At 42.5% G+C, this 15,917-nt stretch overlaps 1 protein-coding gene across 1 annotated transcript in view; it reads left to right on the top strand.

Annotated features, from left to right (window-relative positions):
* Window positions 1-4,750: 4,750 nt before the first annotated feature.
* Window positions 4,751-15,917, top strand: part of ARHGAP10 (Rho GTPase activating protein 10) — a 137,868-nt gene continuing 126,701 nt past the window's right edge. The window contains exon 1 of the mRNA XM_054632836.2: window positions 4,751-5,098. Coding sequence (XP_054488811.1) covers window positions 4,945-5,098 — 154 coding nt within the window. The 5' untranslated portion in view covers window positions 4,751-4,944. The remainder of the gene's footprint in view (window positions 5,099-15,917) is intronic.

The following is a 15,917-nucleotide window of genomic DNA, read 5'->3' as shown; positions in this document are numbered from 1 at the left end:
GTTGTGTAAAAATGCCAGGCCAGCATTTTGAACAAGACGAAAAGAGCACATACAGAGTGGGAGCATGAGTCTCAATGGAACGCTGTAGCAGCTAAACTGTGAGCTGTGCTAGAAAAAACATATCTGGTAAAGCACTTGAGCTGAATGAAGTCCATGAGGATGTGCAAGTATCAGTATCAAAAAAGTATCAAATATTTCATATGAGGACTGAGCTCCAAAGGAGAATATAATACCTCATTAAATCAACTTGTTGATGGGTATCAACAAGCCTACATTCAGTTTTGAAAGAAAAAAAAAAAAAAGCTGTGAACTTTAAATTAGTTACAGATAGGGAACAACCTTCTTGGACTTTGGCTTAGTTATGCTTTCCAGCTAGACAAGGAACAAGGATACTATGAGGCAAAGAAAATGTTAGCACCTGTGGGACATCACAAGCGAGAATGAGAGAAAAAACACAATGCAATTATCACCTGTGGTCAGTGAGGTGTAACAAGAGCTGGACTGCACCAAATATTGTAATGAGCAATTATCTCTGGCCCTCCGTGGTTCTCCAAACTAATTCAGCTGTATTTTTTGTCAGAGCAAATAAATGCTAGTGGGTAGCATAAATTTTTTATAGGGCATCTTTTAAAGCATAAATGAAATAGTACTGTGTGCTAATTTGACCCATTTGTGAAGATTACTAAAATATGGCAGAGTAAAAACCTTAAAATTCACAAGAGTCCATTCATTTCAAAGGCTGGGGAGGATACTTTTTAATTTCATACTCACAACTTTGTGATGGAACACTTCAGGAAAAAATGGCTCCAGGATACAATGCTTTGTAACACTGACAAAACTGCTGCTTTATAAAATAATTCGTTGGGTAAAGCTTGTGCTGTAAAGGAGTGACAGAAAGGAATGCCCATCAGAGATATATGATTTCCATAATAATAATCAAATTGGCTGACAATAGAATAAATAATGTTGGTCTGCATGGTGGGTGGTTGCAGACCAGTCTGGTTTTATATATGAACTGCTGATGGATGAGAGGAGAGGGAGCATGCAGCCTCGAGGTATCTCACATGTGCATCAGACCCCTAAGGTCTTGCAAGTCAACTGTGATGACACAGTCATAAGCGAAATGGGAATTAGAAGGAAACTCTTTAAACCCTCTATTAAACCCATGACAGAGGTAAAAGTGCTTAGACAAAGACAAAAAAATTATGATTCCTTGGGAGGCTGCTGTTGCTAATGATGTTTTGAACAACACAGCTCTGTGTTGGAAATGGTGGGAGCTGATATCAATTCTCTGTAACAAAACATCAGTAAAACTGAAAGTTAAATTCACTAATTTCTAATCTGTCTCTCCTTAACATGCAGCCTGGAGACACAATCAGCCACACATCAGAATATCATCTTCCACAAAAATCAGAATGGTGATCTGAAAAGAACATAAGGAAGGTAAGATGGAACAAAACATATGATATGCTGGTGTATGCCTATTGTATAAAATGACTTGAAGAGGGTATTTCCTGAAACCATGCTTGCAGTGAATGTCAAAGGAAAACAACCAAAGCAAAGATAAATACACAGTCTATAGACAGGATATTGCTGCAGCTTCACATAGTCAATCTATGTTATAGTCTCTTAAAGAGGCTACAAGAAGACTGTAAAATCTGATGACCTTGAGTAGGGAGTGGCAGAAAAGCAGAGATTTTTCTGATACAAAGCCACTTTGAGCCTTAATTAGTGGTAGTTAGTGGTAAAAGGGCAACTCCTTTTATTGCTTATTACATAGGTAATTGTTGTGCATAAATAATAGCTTATTATTTCTCCTCAGTGTTCCATCTTTTGTTTAAATCACAATTCTGCTTTTCAGAGTGTGACAATATTTTGAACTTGTGGGTCAAGTTTAGGAAAACATATATTTAATAACTGTGGTGGTAGGAGTCTATCATGTTGTTTTGATTAACTGGATAAAGAGTGTAGAATTTCAATTTAGTAGTGAGTTTGCTTTCCTGTTTTATTATGTAAATAGAAGTTGACTTTCTTTATTCTGTGAAAAAATATGGGTTTTTTATGTATATAAATTGGACTGAATGCTATTCTTGGCTACAACTAAAAAGGAATACATTTTTACTTCACATGTTTGAGGCAGGTGGACCAATTTCCCCTGATGGGCCTGTCATAGTAGGACAAATTTAAATTTCAGACCTGCTGGGTTTTTTTGCCAGCTAAAAATCCCCAGGACTAAGACAAACATTCAATTTTTAAAGTAGTTTTTATTTCAGTGCAGGCAACTCCACACAAAGCATGGGGCTCCACTACTTTACAACACTTCAGTGAAATTTTAATAGGGAAATTAAAATAACTAAAAACAGCCATAAAAAATATTATTCTAACTTTAATGCTAAAGACAACTAAAGAACAAAGTAAACAAACTAACCATGTAAGGCATACCTATACTTGAAATGCTGCTCTAGTAATCTAAACAGAGATAAGGATTGTTTGTTTTTTAAGGTGGTTTTCTTTTTAAACTGATTTTTGAATAGCATAGAAACTTCTCAGCTAAGTAATATTAGAAAATAAGTATCAGCAGATAATGTGATCTATCAGGTGGAACTCTTGGCTGAAAAACTGAACATTCAGGATCAGCTCTCAATAGCCCCTCCTGGTCTGCTGTGATTTCAGCAGATCATCTGCACGTTTAGGCAGCATCTCATTTGGAGGGGCCACACTCATTTTCAGACTACTTTCAGAAACTACACTTACCCATGAGCCTTCATGTCAAGCCCCTTCTCCCTGCCCCTGTCTTTACATAATTGTGTTTTCTTACCATCCTTATCTACATGAACAATGAGAACTTTATCTTGCCCTTTGATCATGAAATTCTGTGTTTACTCACTTGAGCTCTGTGATTGCTGCCAGATGAGTAACACAGATCCTCAGTCTGGTTTCTGAAGCAGGCTCTGAAGTGGTCAGGTTTTAAAAATCCCAAATGTTTGCAAAATTGAATACTTCCCAATATACAGCTTCATGAACAGGAGTAATTAAAAATGAGATTTGTAAAGTGCCCACCTATTTCCATACTTGACTTCTCCAGGTCAGTGCATTGGGTCATACAGAAAAAGCTTGATAGTTACACCACCATTTATCTTCATCTCAGAAATGCAGTTTGGGCTTTACTGTGGGCCCAACAATAATACATTTAATTAATACCCAAGATCATTGCTTCAAATGGAGAGGGAACCTATTTGCCAAAATACAGAAAATAATAGATTGAATTGACTCCCAAAATAGACACTCATGACTAAAATATATATATATACACCTCCCAATCATCTGAGAAAATCCCATGAAAGCACTCTGAATTGCACTACTGTCAAACCATTGAAACCATAAATTATAGCTAAATTATAAACACAAATATAACTATAAGCCTTTTCTGTTTTCCTTATGAATTTCCTAACATTCTTAACTGAAACAATTCAGTGTTGAGTGCTCTTCTCAGGGTCTTGCTGTTGCCACAGTTCTGTTCATAAGACTGTAGTAGTTTATTGAATGAACACATAAAGCTGAGTCTGTATCTCCTTTACTGAGTATTTCACATTCAGACACAAGTGGGACAGGGTGAGCAACACCAGTCTTCTCAGCTGGCAGACAACCACCACCACAGCCCATTTTGGATCAAGCAGCCCATGTGCTGCTCTGTGCATCCTGCCTCTGAGAGCCTGATCAGCCCCTTTCCTAAACCTCACAGAGGTTCCCATGAGGTGCAGGGGACCCAATGACTGGTACAATCATAGAACTATAGAATATGCTGAGTGGGAAGGGACCCATCAGAATCATTGAGTCCCACTCTGGCCCTACACAGGACATCTCAAGAATCCCACCATGTGCCTGAGAGCACTGTCCAAATGCTTCTTGAGCCTCAGGCTTGAGGCTGTGACCACTTCCCTGGGAGGCCTTTTCAAGTACCCAACCACCCTCTGGGTGAAAAACCTTTTCCTGATACACAATGTAAACCACCTATGACTCAGCTTCATGCTGTTTTCTCAAGTCCTGTCATTGGGTACCACAGAGATCAGTGCCCACACCTCCTCTTCCCCTCATGAACAAGTGGCAGACCACAATGAGATCTCTCCTCAGTCCCCTCCAGGCTGAACAAACCAAGTGACTTCAGCCGCTCCTCATATGGCTTCCCCTCAAAACCCTTCACCACCTTTCTTGCCCTCCTTTGGATGCTCTCTAATAGCTTAATGTCGTTTTTATACTGTGGCACCCAAAACTGTCCCCAGCACTCAAGGTGAGGCCGCCCCAGTGCAGAGCAGAGCAGGACAATCCCCTCCCTTGCTCGGCTGACGATGCTGTGCCTGATACCCCCCAGGACAGGGTTGGCCCTCCTGGTTGCCAGGGCACTGACTCACATTCAACTTTCCATGGACCCAGACCCCCAGGTCCTTTGCACAGCGCTGCTCTCCCGTTCCCCAGGTTACACACGGAGCCAGGGCTGTCCCGTCCCAGGTGCAGACTCCCGCACTTGCCCCTGGCGCGGTTGGTGACTGTCCATCGGTAACTTGCCGAGGTGTCCCTGCGGAGCACAGGGCTCTCTCGGTAGCGGTACCTGCCCCCGTTCTCCGCTCGGGGACGCCCGCAGCGCCTCAGCTGAGCCGCCCTGCCCGGGCACCGGGGGCACCGGGGCGGCCCCAGCGCCCCGCCCGGAGCCGCGGCCGCCGCGGGGAGCTGGGAAGGGGCGGGCCGCGGGCTCTGCCCGCCCCGTCCGGGCGTGTCCCGGCGGGGCTGCCGGGAGGGCGGCTCCACACAGCTCGGCTGTCTGTGCCCGCGCCCAGCCCTGTGCGGGGGGAGCGGCTGCTCTGTCTTTGTGGCCGCGGCTGCGGAGGGCGGCGGTGCTGCGGTTCGCGGGGAGCCGAGCCCGGCGCGGCGGCGGCAGCAGCGGCAACCATGGGGCTGCAGCCCCTGGAGTTCAGCGACTGCTACCTGGACAGCCCCTGGTTCAGGGAGCGGGTGAGAGCCCACGAGGCCGAGCTGGAGAAGACCAATAAGTTTATCAAGGAGTTGCTGAAGGATGGGAAGAACCTGATCGCCGCGACCAAGAGTGAGTGGCGGGGAGCGCGGGGAGCTGCGGGGGCGGCTGCCCGGCGCCGGGAGCTTTGCCTTTTAGCCGGCGGCGCTCGCCTTTGTGGCACAGAGCTTTGCACTGGCGTTCTCCAGCCTCTCCCTTGGGCTCCCCATCAGCCGCTTGGAGATGCAGGTCCTCTCCCGCCCTTCTCCGCGGAGGGGAGTAAGGGATAGAGGCGGTGGCAGCGCCGGGGGACTCCTGTTGCATCTGCCCGGTTCCTGGGCCGGGCCTGGCTTCTGTGTTCGGCGGTGCCGAGCCCGGAGCAGCCCCGGCTGCCGTGTGAAATCCGCCGGGAGCACTCGGTCACTCGGTGCCAGGTGTTGCCGGTGCGCTGCGAGCTGAGCGGCCGCAAATCGCCTGCTGACCATAGCCATGGCGTGCCTGTGCATTGCCGCCTGTGGAGAGGCTGCTGGAAAATACCTCTGTCAAAAGAAGTGTGTTCAGGAATTTTCAGACTTAGTTTTGTGCTGACAGCGCTGGTTACCAGTTCTATGCCTTTGGCCTCTTAAAATGCTGTCGTGTTTTGTTAATTTTGCGTTTAATTGTTGAGTATATACATAGTGTATATAAATAGTTAGCTATAATGTGTCTTATGTGGGAATCATGTTTTTTGCCTTGAATAACTATGTTCATGCATGTTCTTAGTATTTTTTGATGTTGTTTTATTGTGCTAATGTTTTTTTTCCATTTTACATAAGACACAGTTGTGTAGTCACCTAATTATTTAGTAGGACAATTTGCTATACCAATTTTTCAAATAAACCACTAATAGTGCTCTGGCACTTTGTTCTCGGAAGTGCACAGCACCTATGGTATGATAAACTTCTGAAGCCAGGAAATCATGCTGTCAGGATGTTTCCATTAAACTGATAGGGTTTTGGCTGGTGGTTTGATCAGTGTAGCTGCCTGGTTATGGTGAAGTTTTTAAAACCAGAATTAACTCATTTCTGTAAATAAAAACCACTGTTTTCTGGTTTTGTCTCTGGTAGAAAATGCCATATCAAATGTCACTTTTCTGTAACTGTTATTCTTTGGCCAGTTAACATTCAGTTACTGCACATTGTGATCTTGGAGGATTATTCAAAATCTGTGACTTGAAGTGTCAGTATAAATCATCTTAATTTGGAGTATAAAGTAAAAAAGTGTCTCCAAAATTGGATAAGAACAGTAGAGAGAAATAATTCAATTTCTCTTCCTTAAGCATCTAGACATTATTTTGGCAACAGCCCCAAGCTCTCAGTTGCTCGTGTACAGTAATGTATACAAAACTTAATTTGAAAGCATTGGGCTGGCTGTGGTGAGGAAAGCCCTAACTCAGATGAGCATCCTGTCCACAGCTGGCTGTCCACGGCATACCAGAATCCTGTGCTGCTAAATTGGCTTTGCGTGCTTGCTCAGGGTGCTTTTCTGTGTGTGGTGGAAGCCAAGTGTGCTGCCCAGAGCCACCTGGCCTGAGAGGGCTCCATTAAATACTTCAGGCTAGCCCATGAGGAATATTTAGAGAGGCTGTCTGAGATCCTGCCTGTTCAGGTCTAGGCACCGCCTTCCTTTCTGAGATGAGAGTCAGAAGGTTTATTCTTGAGTTTAGTTGCTGTACCTTATTCCAACAACCATTTTCAGCATACTTGTTTAAAAAGTACTAACAGGTTAGACCCTTCTTCCCACATTTCAGGTTTCTGCAGCTGTCTCTCCTCTTTAGAGTGCCCTGAGTGACAGGTTTGAAGCTGAATTGCCTTCCACTGGTGCTGGTGAAGGAGTGCCACTGTTAAACAGATATTTAAAGACAAATTCAAGTAGAGGGAGACAAGGAGCCCAGTGGTTAGCGTATTGGCCCTCCTTGTGTTTTCAGAAGAAAACGTTATCATCTAAATTCTTTGAGGAAACCAAATGGGATTAGTATTTGTTCCAAAACCCAGCTTCAGAAGTGGTTTAGACACAATGGTCTATTCATTTGTGTCCAAACTGCATTTTCTTCACAAAGAGTTTCGCTGCAATTTTGAGAATGTGATAATAAAGCAGGGTGTAGTGAGTTTAGATGATTGCCTCTTAAACAACAGTTGCTGACAATTTTTAGAAAATTGTTTTAGTCTTTTGAACAAAAAAATACCATCTTGATAATAGCTAAAATATTTCCCTGTTCCTAGAACTAGGTAAAAGATGAGATTTGCACCTGGTGTAATTGATATGTGGGTGTGATAAGCCGCTCTGAGTGGTGTGTAAAGTATAAAACATAGTCAGTGCACTATTGTTCTTTAATTTGTGGGACTGCAATAGACACTGTCAGCATTTCCCTCCCTTAGCAATTTCCTTATTTCACTTGTAAAGCTGGCAGCAAACGTTATGGGGATTCTTTAGGTGTGAATAACTGATGCAATTGACTAGATCCCTCTTCCTGCCTGACAGACGGCCTTGTCAGTGGCTTTGATGCTGCCTGCACTGGGTTACATCTTGACAGGTGATAGCAGGTACTGCTACCACTCCCTCTAATCCATAGGAGCTATCAGTGTCTTCAGTGTCTTGCAGGGCACAACAGTAACAAGATGTGGATCCTCTCACTGGCTCCTTTCCCTTAGCCTCCTCAGTCGTATGAGATGGTATTTTTACCTGAAACTCGGAAGAATTGATTTTTGTTAGTACAGGACTGTACTACTTAAAAAAGAGAACAAAAAAAAAAAAGAATTTGTGTTGTTAAATTGTTGAATTTCCAGAATCAAGCATACTTCAAGTGTATCTTTACACTTTAAAGTTTCAGTAGTTTCAGTAGTGTGATAGAGAGATAAACAAGAGTGACTCAAAGCTGTCTGTTTCCTGTGTAAGGTTTTGAATCACTAAGTTGTCTAGTTCAAGCTAAATATTGGAAAGATGAGTTAGCAATAGGTGGTTCTTCCTTTTCTTATAACAGTTAAATGCGTTTAAAAGGAGTACAAACCCATTTTTCCTTACTGTGACTAATCAGTAAATACAAGTGGTATACACTTGTGCTTTTTAAAATAGAAATTTAATATTTCTTGGGGGATTCCAATTCAGTTAAACAAGTTAGGATCAATAGAGTTTATAAATAACTTCTGGATGGAGGAAGTTGTGCTTCAGTGAAAGTGAATTTAAAGGTGCCTGATAAGAGAATCCTCATTCTGAATCATGAAAAGAATGTAAGAGGTTTAGTTCTGAGCTCCTAAAAAGCTGCAGTGCAATTTGTTGGAAGCTAAAGAATACAGCACTGGATAAATACTGTGTATTTAGTCTGAATTCTTGTCCCTGTGTTGATCCAACTCTAGGTCTCTTCTCATGAGTGTGAGATTCTTGAGGGGCTTTTGAAGATATTTTTTGAAGGTATTTTTTTTTGTATACCTGCAGCAGGAGCTGTCACTGCTAATGAGATGCCAAGTGGAGTAGGAAGAGTCAGGATGAGTACAGGTTTTGGCTGTCTCTCAGGGCCTTTGCAAAGGATACTTGTGAGTGCATGCTCACAGCTGTTCCACGTGCCTGAAAGCAGAGCCTCCTCATTCTTGGATTTAGGCTCAAATTGGAGCAGAATTCTGTTTGAGCCAACTGCAGTGACTTTGTGATGGGCTGGTGAAGACAAAAGATGGATGTACTTAGTGCAGTGGGCATCCTGGCTATCCAGTGCAGCCCAGCATACTCAGTGACTGTTTCTATTGCCATTTTCTTTTTGTGTTTTTCATGGAAGAGTTATTTCTTGCACTCTTCCAGACAGTACACAAAATGGCAACCAAATTTATTTTATGTGTTGAAAGAGTTTGTCGGAATATACAGAGTTACTGATGAGTATTTGTTCTAACAAAGATGACTGAAGAACCTAATCCAGTCCCAAGCCCCAGTTTGGTATCTGAATTGTCCAAACCCTTATGGTTTTTCTTGGCCAGTTCTCTTGGTGTGTGGTGGTGGTTGACCTTCCAGACACTGGTCTAGTTAGATTTTGGCCTGACTTGGTGTATATATTACTATGTAAATATAAAAGCTGTGGTAATCCACATAATAACACCACATAAAAACCTCTCAGACCACTTGAGCTGTGGTGCATTTTTTTCTTAAGCATTAATTGTCTATTTTTTAAAGCTTTCCTTAATATAATCTGCAGTTATGAAAGCATGTGTCATGTGTGCCAGCCTTCAAAGTCTTAGGAATTTTTTTTTTTGCAACAAAAATGTTCTACTGACATTCCAGTACATGTCAAAGAAGGAAGACAAAACCACTACTATATAGGGCTTATCAATAACTGCTAGACAAGAAACGGGCATTCACTAAAGATTTAGGTAGAACCCAAAGGTTGAGTAAAAACTTAATGCCGTTCATACTTAATGGGGAAGGGGGGAATATTGCAAGAGGGTCTTAGTTGAGCTTGTGTGCAAAATTTCCTAAGTCAGCTGAGGTTAGTTAGAGCTCTATATTTTATTATTTTGCCATGAATTCAATGAGATCTCTGAATTAATAGATCTTTACGTTTAGCATTTTAGAAAGCTGTTTTATTTTTTGATTAGTAACTCACTTCTGGGCTTTATTTCAATTGTAAGGCATGCTTTAGGTGTGATAACCATAAGCAAATCAATGTTGTATGTGAATGCTCTGAGATTTAAATTTGAAATATACTCTGCTAGGGCCACGCTAGATAAAAATTACTTTAAGGGCAGTATTGCAAAGGCTACTGAGCTGTATGTACCTTTAAAAATCTCCAACTTTCTATTGGAATTGTTTCCATTATTGAGCTCATTAGAGAACTAAGGCAAACAGGTACTTTGGGGCCCATCTAATAGAGATTTCCCTAAAGAAAGAGCTGCTGATTATAATGTAATAAAATGTTGCTTTTCCATTCCCTTCAAGATAATTGCCACAGCTGAGGCCTAATTAACTATGACAGCACTTTATTTTTTTTTCTTTTCTGCTTGTAGATAAAGTTGTTTCTGTACAAGGACCAGGGAAATGCTTATATTTAAGAAAGTACTCTAAAGAACATTTTGTTTAGCTCCACCCCAAGTAGAGCATTCGTTACTGTGTCAGTAGCTATAAAAAGTGTCAGGCTCATTCTGTGGAGGATGCCAGTTTGTCAGCTTGAATCTCATCTCTTCAGCTTGAATTACTAACTAGCTCCATTACTGTCTTTGTCCTGTAGATGTTCCACTGTTCATTTTTTTTTCTGTATTGAAAGCAGAGCGTTGTGCTACTGAACATCTGTGAGAGCAGAAAATATGAAAATTCATGAATTTATATGGATTTTCTTAGTTCTGAGAGATGGGAAAAACTCTCATTAAATGAACTTGTTTTGTCTTTTAATAATTTGGGGAAAAGTATCATTTTTCAGCTTTAGATAAAATGTGTGAGTGGTCATTAAAGAGAGCATCACTGATAGGTGTAATTGTCAGTCTTCAGGCCAAAACAAACAGAAATAAATTTATAATTTTTAGAGGTGTTGTCTGGTAGATCATGTTGAGAAGGTTTTTTTCCTTGATTTTTTTTTTTAATGACAAGACTTTTAGAAAGGTACTTTTATAATTCTGTGGAATCTCAGTTTATCTTAAGTTTATCTTAAGGAGTTGTAAAAAAGAGTGGATTTGCCTTACAGTCTGTAAAGTGCCAACACCTGCTTGAAATTAAGAACAATAGGCCCACTGCTAAGGCTGTAGGTGTATGCTCTTCCTAAAATTATCCTGTGCCTTCCAGCTCTGTATTGCAAAAATGTTGCAAATTTTAGCAAGCTGACCTTATGACACTGATAACACTTCTCAAGTCCAGTCTGAAATAACTTGGTCAGTTTTATTGAGGCAGAACATGTCTTTCTGCCTGGCCCAGATGTTTTTTCCAAGGGGGCAGAGAGTGCTGTGGTGATTTTTTTTTTTTTTTTTGGGGGGGGGAAGTAGCAAACATGTTTGGACTGGCACTGAAGAGCTGCATCCCAGTGCTTGTCTCCTCCTTCCCAGCTGTTTTGTAACATGATGTAATTAATGTCTAAGGTTTACATTGACCGTAGTGCTTTCGTTTTACAATGCCAGCCTCAGTCACTACTGCAACACTTAGCACATTAACCTAAAAACCAGGGGCTTGGCTGTTTTAGAGAGAGAGTTCACAGCATGTGAATCTTGGCAATATGCTTAATGTTTTGATAGTGTGGGTTGTGGCTTCTTGAGATAATTTTTATGATTTGCTCGTGTCTGATGGGGCTTCCTTTTGTGTCTAATGCCACTTTTATGAGTTTCAGTACCATATTTACTGTTCTATGACCGTTGTCCTTTAGATATTACAATATGCTCAGTGTTTTGGTTATCTTTAAAAAGTCTTCAAGTTTCTGAGTTGGCTAGTTAAGACACTTGGAGCACTTGAATGCTTTCTGGAGTATCTAATGAGTGTAAAATATATGATCAGATAAACTTGGGCACATATTGGCAGAATAATTTAAAAAAGGGAATGTAACATTTCTCTGGTGGTGCTTGCTGCCACCCACTGTAGTTGTCAATCTTAATCGGCATCTAAAATCTGCCTTGTTGCTAAGTCAAAGCCATCTTCCTTGCCAAATTTAAACTCAGCCATCAGTTTTGCAATGACTTGAAGGAGGCACTTGTACTCCATCCCAGCAGCTCCTGTGGAGGTTGTTTTCCTCTGGGTGTGACTTTGATGGAGAGAGGGCAGTAATTTATGAATCCCCATATTATAGAGCTGGGATAAATGTGTGCCTTCTGTCCAAAACATGTGTCTTGTTATCTCACTGGAAATAAGATACTGGAAAGGGAAGTGTGTGGCCTGGTTTACACTGTCCTCAAATTCTTTTCCTAAACAGATAATTTTGGCAAAATTTGACAGACGACCTCAATGTCATGCTGTTTTTCTATACCTGATTGTAACTATAGCTGGAGCTTCTTGCAGATGCCATATTCTTTGTCTTTTACTCCTTCTACTCTGTTTTTGTTTCCTCCCTTTGTTGTTCTTTTCCATCCTGTGTGTTTGCTCATCTTTCAGGATAAAAATAGAGAGAAAACATCCAGGCCCTCAGAAGCTATGTGGCCATCACAGGCCAAGGCCAAATCAGAAGTTCCTGTAAATCATTCATGCTAAGCTTGTCTTTTGTGGGAAAGGAGAAGCATGAGGGGAAGAATAATCTACAGGGATGGAAAATCACAGTTATTAAACAGATTGTGGTTTTACTGCAGCCCAGACCTTTGAATAAACCCCCTGTTGTTGCCTCTTTAAATGAGAGGACTGGGCAGGTGGAGGTTATTGGCTCAATAGGTAGGTCAGAGAGGGGCTTTGTCTCTCAGTAGATCTGGTTGTTACAGCTTCCCTGGGTCCTTGTCAGCTTTTGTATGTGCACCTGGCTGCTTAGGACTGCATGTCCTTGAAGGGGAAAAACAATGCTTTGTTTAATTTGGCAGGGAAAATTGAGTATCCAGGATGAAACTGAGCAGGGCTTTGTACCAGAGCTAGGCCTTGAAGGACATTGTAGCATGTGTGGTGTCCAGGAATAGGTTCTCAGCCACTTTGTTGCTGGTGAATGGTTTTTAGATTTGAATGTGTCCATTTCCTCCATTAGGCTTCCTCCATTAGGCATGGGGGCTTAGAAATAATGAAATAATTAATGTTGAGGAGTATGAAGTTTGTCAGTATTTAAGCCTTATTGTATCAAATCTCAAAAATTGGGATGTTTTCCCAAGCAGAGAGAGAACACTGTATTTTTGTTTGCACCTAGTTGATCAAGGGAAGCCAGCTGATGTAAATGTTTTGGTTTAATCTGTGATTTTGTCAGTCATTAGAGTTGCTTGCTTTGAAAAATATTACTAATATTTAAATGTTTGTGTGTTGGAACAAAAAAAAGTATAGGGAAACTTGTAGCAGTTTTACATAAAAGTGTAATTGCTTAGAATGTGCTTCTTTAAAAGAAACCCTGTTGTCTTGCAAACAGGTGGAGGGGGCACGCTGCCAGGTCTCAGAGGATCTGACACAAACTTGTCAAAATATCATTTTGACAGTGGGTCCCAGTTCTTAGAAATCGGTCGTGGGGCTGAGCTTGCAGCTTATGTAGATTAACAGACTGTGACTGCATAGAATATAGACTGCCTTTGGAACACATCAGTGCTCTGAGAGCAAAGCAGTGTAACTTGTTCATGCCTTTTTCCTCTTAAAATCCCAGGCTGTAAGCTCTCTGTTGGAGAGGACGGACTGACAAACTCAGTCACGAGCCAAAGGACTGTTTCTCCAAAGCTTTTTGCCTGTTCAACTCGTCAGCCTGCAAGCTTTTCAGGAACAAAGCTGACTTTGTCCAGTCTGCTCTCAAACACTTGCTCTGTGGTAATATTACTGTTCTTTTATTGTGCTTCATTTTATGCTTTCAGTCATTCCAAAATGCACAGTTTCAAATTTCTGCTGTGCCTGTTGTAGCTGTTCCCTTGTTCCAGGGGATTCAGCATCTTTGTGAAAAGAAAACAAACTGCCTAGAATTATTGCCTTTATTTATTTATTTTTAATTTTTAGAAGTGTCATGGCTTAATCCCAGCTAACAACTGAGAATCACACAGCCACTAGCTCATTCTCCCAGCTGGTGGGATTGGGGAGAAAATTAGAAGAGTGAAAGCTAGAAAACTCCTGGATTGAGATCAAGAGAGTTCAACAGGGAAAGCAAAAGCCATGAGCATCAATCAAGCAAAACAAGGAATTCACTTCCCATGGGTGGGCAGCCAGGTGTTCAGTCATTTCTAGGAAAGCAGGGCCAAATCATATATGAGGGTTACTTGGAAAGACAAATGCTGCTACTCCAAACATTCCCCCACTTCCTTCTTTATGACACCATAGGTATAGAAATTCCTGCTTATCAAACCTGATTTCCTTTTATAACAAGGTAATGCAGCTGTTTGATCAAGGGAAGCCAGCTGATGTAAAAGTTTTGGGTTTCAGCAAAGCTTGGCTGGTGTCTCTCACAGGGTCCATCTGCACAGGCTGTACAGACAGACCATGCAGTGGGTGTGCAGCTGGCTCACAGGCTGGGCACAAAGGGCTGGACTGAAGGGTTGCACTGGAGACCTGTCACTAGTGGTGTTCTGTAGGGCTCCATCTTAAGCCCTGCGCTTTTCAACATCCCCATTAAAACTTGGATGCAGGACTGAAAGGGATACTAAACAAGCTTGCAGATCACACAAAGTTGATTCCCTGAAGGCAGGAAGGCCCTTAGAGAGACCTTGACAAAATAGAGGGCTGGGCAATCACCAGCCAAGTGAAGTCCAGCCAGGGCAAGTGCCGGATTCTGCACCTGGGACAGGGCAACCCTGGATGTATGGACAGACTGGGGAATGAGAGGCTGGAGAGCAGCACTGTGCAAAGGGCCCTGGGTGTGCTGGTTGATGGAAAGTTGAATGTGAGTCAGTGCCCTGGCAGCCAGGAGGGCCAACCCTGTCCTGGGGGGCATCAGGCACAGCATTGCCAGCTGGGCAAGGGAAGGGATTGTCCTGCTCTGCTCTGGCCTCACCTCGAGTGCTGGGGACAGTTTTGGGTGCCACAGCATCACCAAGATATTAAGCTATTAGAGAGTATCCAAAGGAGGGCAAGAAAGGTGGTGAAGGGTTTTGAGGGGAAGCCATATGAGAAGTAGCTGAAGTCACTTGGTTTGTTCAGCCTGGAGGGGACTGAGGAGAGACCTCACTGCAGTTACAGCTTCCTCATGAGGGGAAGAGGAGGGGCAGACACTGAGCTCATCTGTGTGGTGCTGAGTGACAGGATGTGAGGGAGTGGCCTGAAATTGTGTCAGGGGAGGCTTAACTTGGATATCAGGAAAAAATTCTTTCCCCAGAGGATGGTTGGGCACTGGAATGGGCTCCCCAGGAAAGTGGTCACAGCACCAACTCTGACAGAGCTCAAGGAGCACTTGGACAATTCTCTTGGGCACATGGTGTGACTCTTGGGGATGGTGCTGTGCAGGGCCAGGAGTTGGACTCAGTGATCTTTGTGGGTCCATTCCAACTCAGCATATTGTGTGTAATATCCCTTCAGTCAGTTGGGGTCACCTGTTCCAGCTGGGTCTCATCCTAACCTGTGATGCACCCCCAGTCTCCTCACCAGCAGGGCTATACAAAAACTAGAAAAGGTTTGGCTGTGTGTAAGCCCTGCTCAGCAATAACAAAAACATCCCTATTACTGTCACTGTGTTCAGCACAAATCCAAAACTCAGCCCCATACCAGCCACTATGCAGAAAATTTTCTCTATCCCAGCCAAAACCAACAAAAGAAGTAGAAGAATCTAATGTTGAAAGAAATGCTTCTCTCTCCCATGGCTATTTTTGTTTTGTTTCACAAAACACATTTATGTGTCTTCCAACACCATTACTGGTCATGGGACCATGAGGTTCTGTAGGGTTGTCCCTGAGGGGGAAGGCTGCCATCCTGAGGGGTAGGGAACTAGCTAGTCAAGTGTGGAAATTTATTGTTGTCAATTGTGTCTCTCTTCTCGCTGCAGTTTTTTCCAATGTTTTGTGGAGGAATAGTTCTAAGCTCCAGACATGCAGCTCAAGTTGTTAGTTAGTCTAATGTGTTGTTAGTTAGTCTAATGTGTTGTAAGTTAGTCTAAGTGTAGTTAGTCTAATGTGTTGCATCCTTGAATGTCATATGTAGGAACTTGGCATTCTATTTAGATAACTTTTCTGGGGGCCTGTAGCAAAACTGAAGGAGATTGGAACTTAGTGAGCCAAGTAGTGCAATCAGCTCTGAAAATATTGATGACTAGAAATGACCTTGGAGAGGGCTGAGACCTGAAAACAAACAGACTGAAGTTCTGTGAGAAAGGTCAGTCACACACAACATAACA

The sequence above is a fragment of the Agelaius phoeniceus genome, chromosome 4 (assembly GCF_051311805.1).
Source record: "Agelaius phoeniceus isolate bAgePho1 chromosome 4, bAgePho1.hap1, whole genome shotgun sequence".
NCBI classification, from domain to species: domain Eukaryota; kingdom Metazoa; phylum Chordata; class Aves; order Passeriformes; family Icteridae; genus Agelaius; species Agelaius phoeniceus.
The sequence above is the reverse complement of the archived record's forward strand: the minus strand, read 5'-3'. Positions and strand labels throughout refer to the sequence as shown.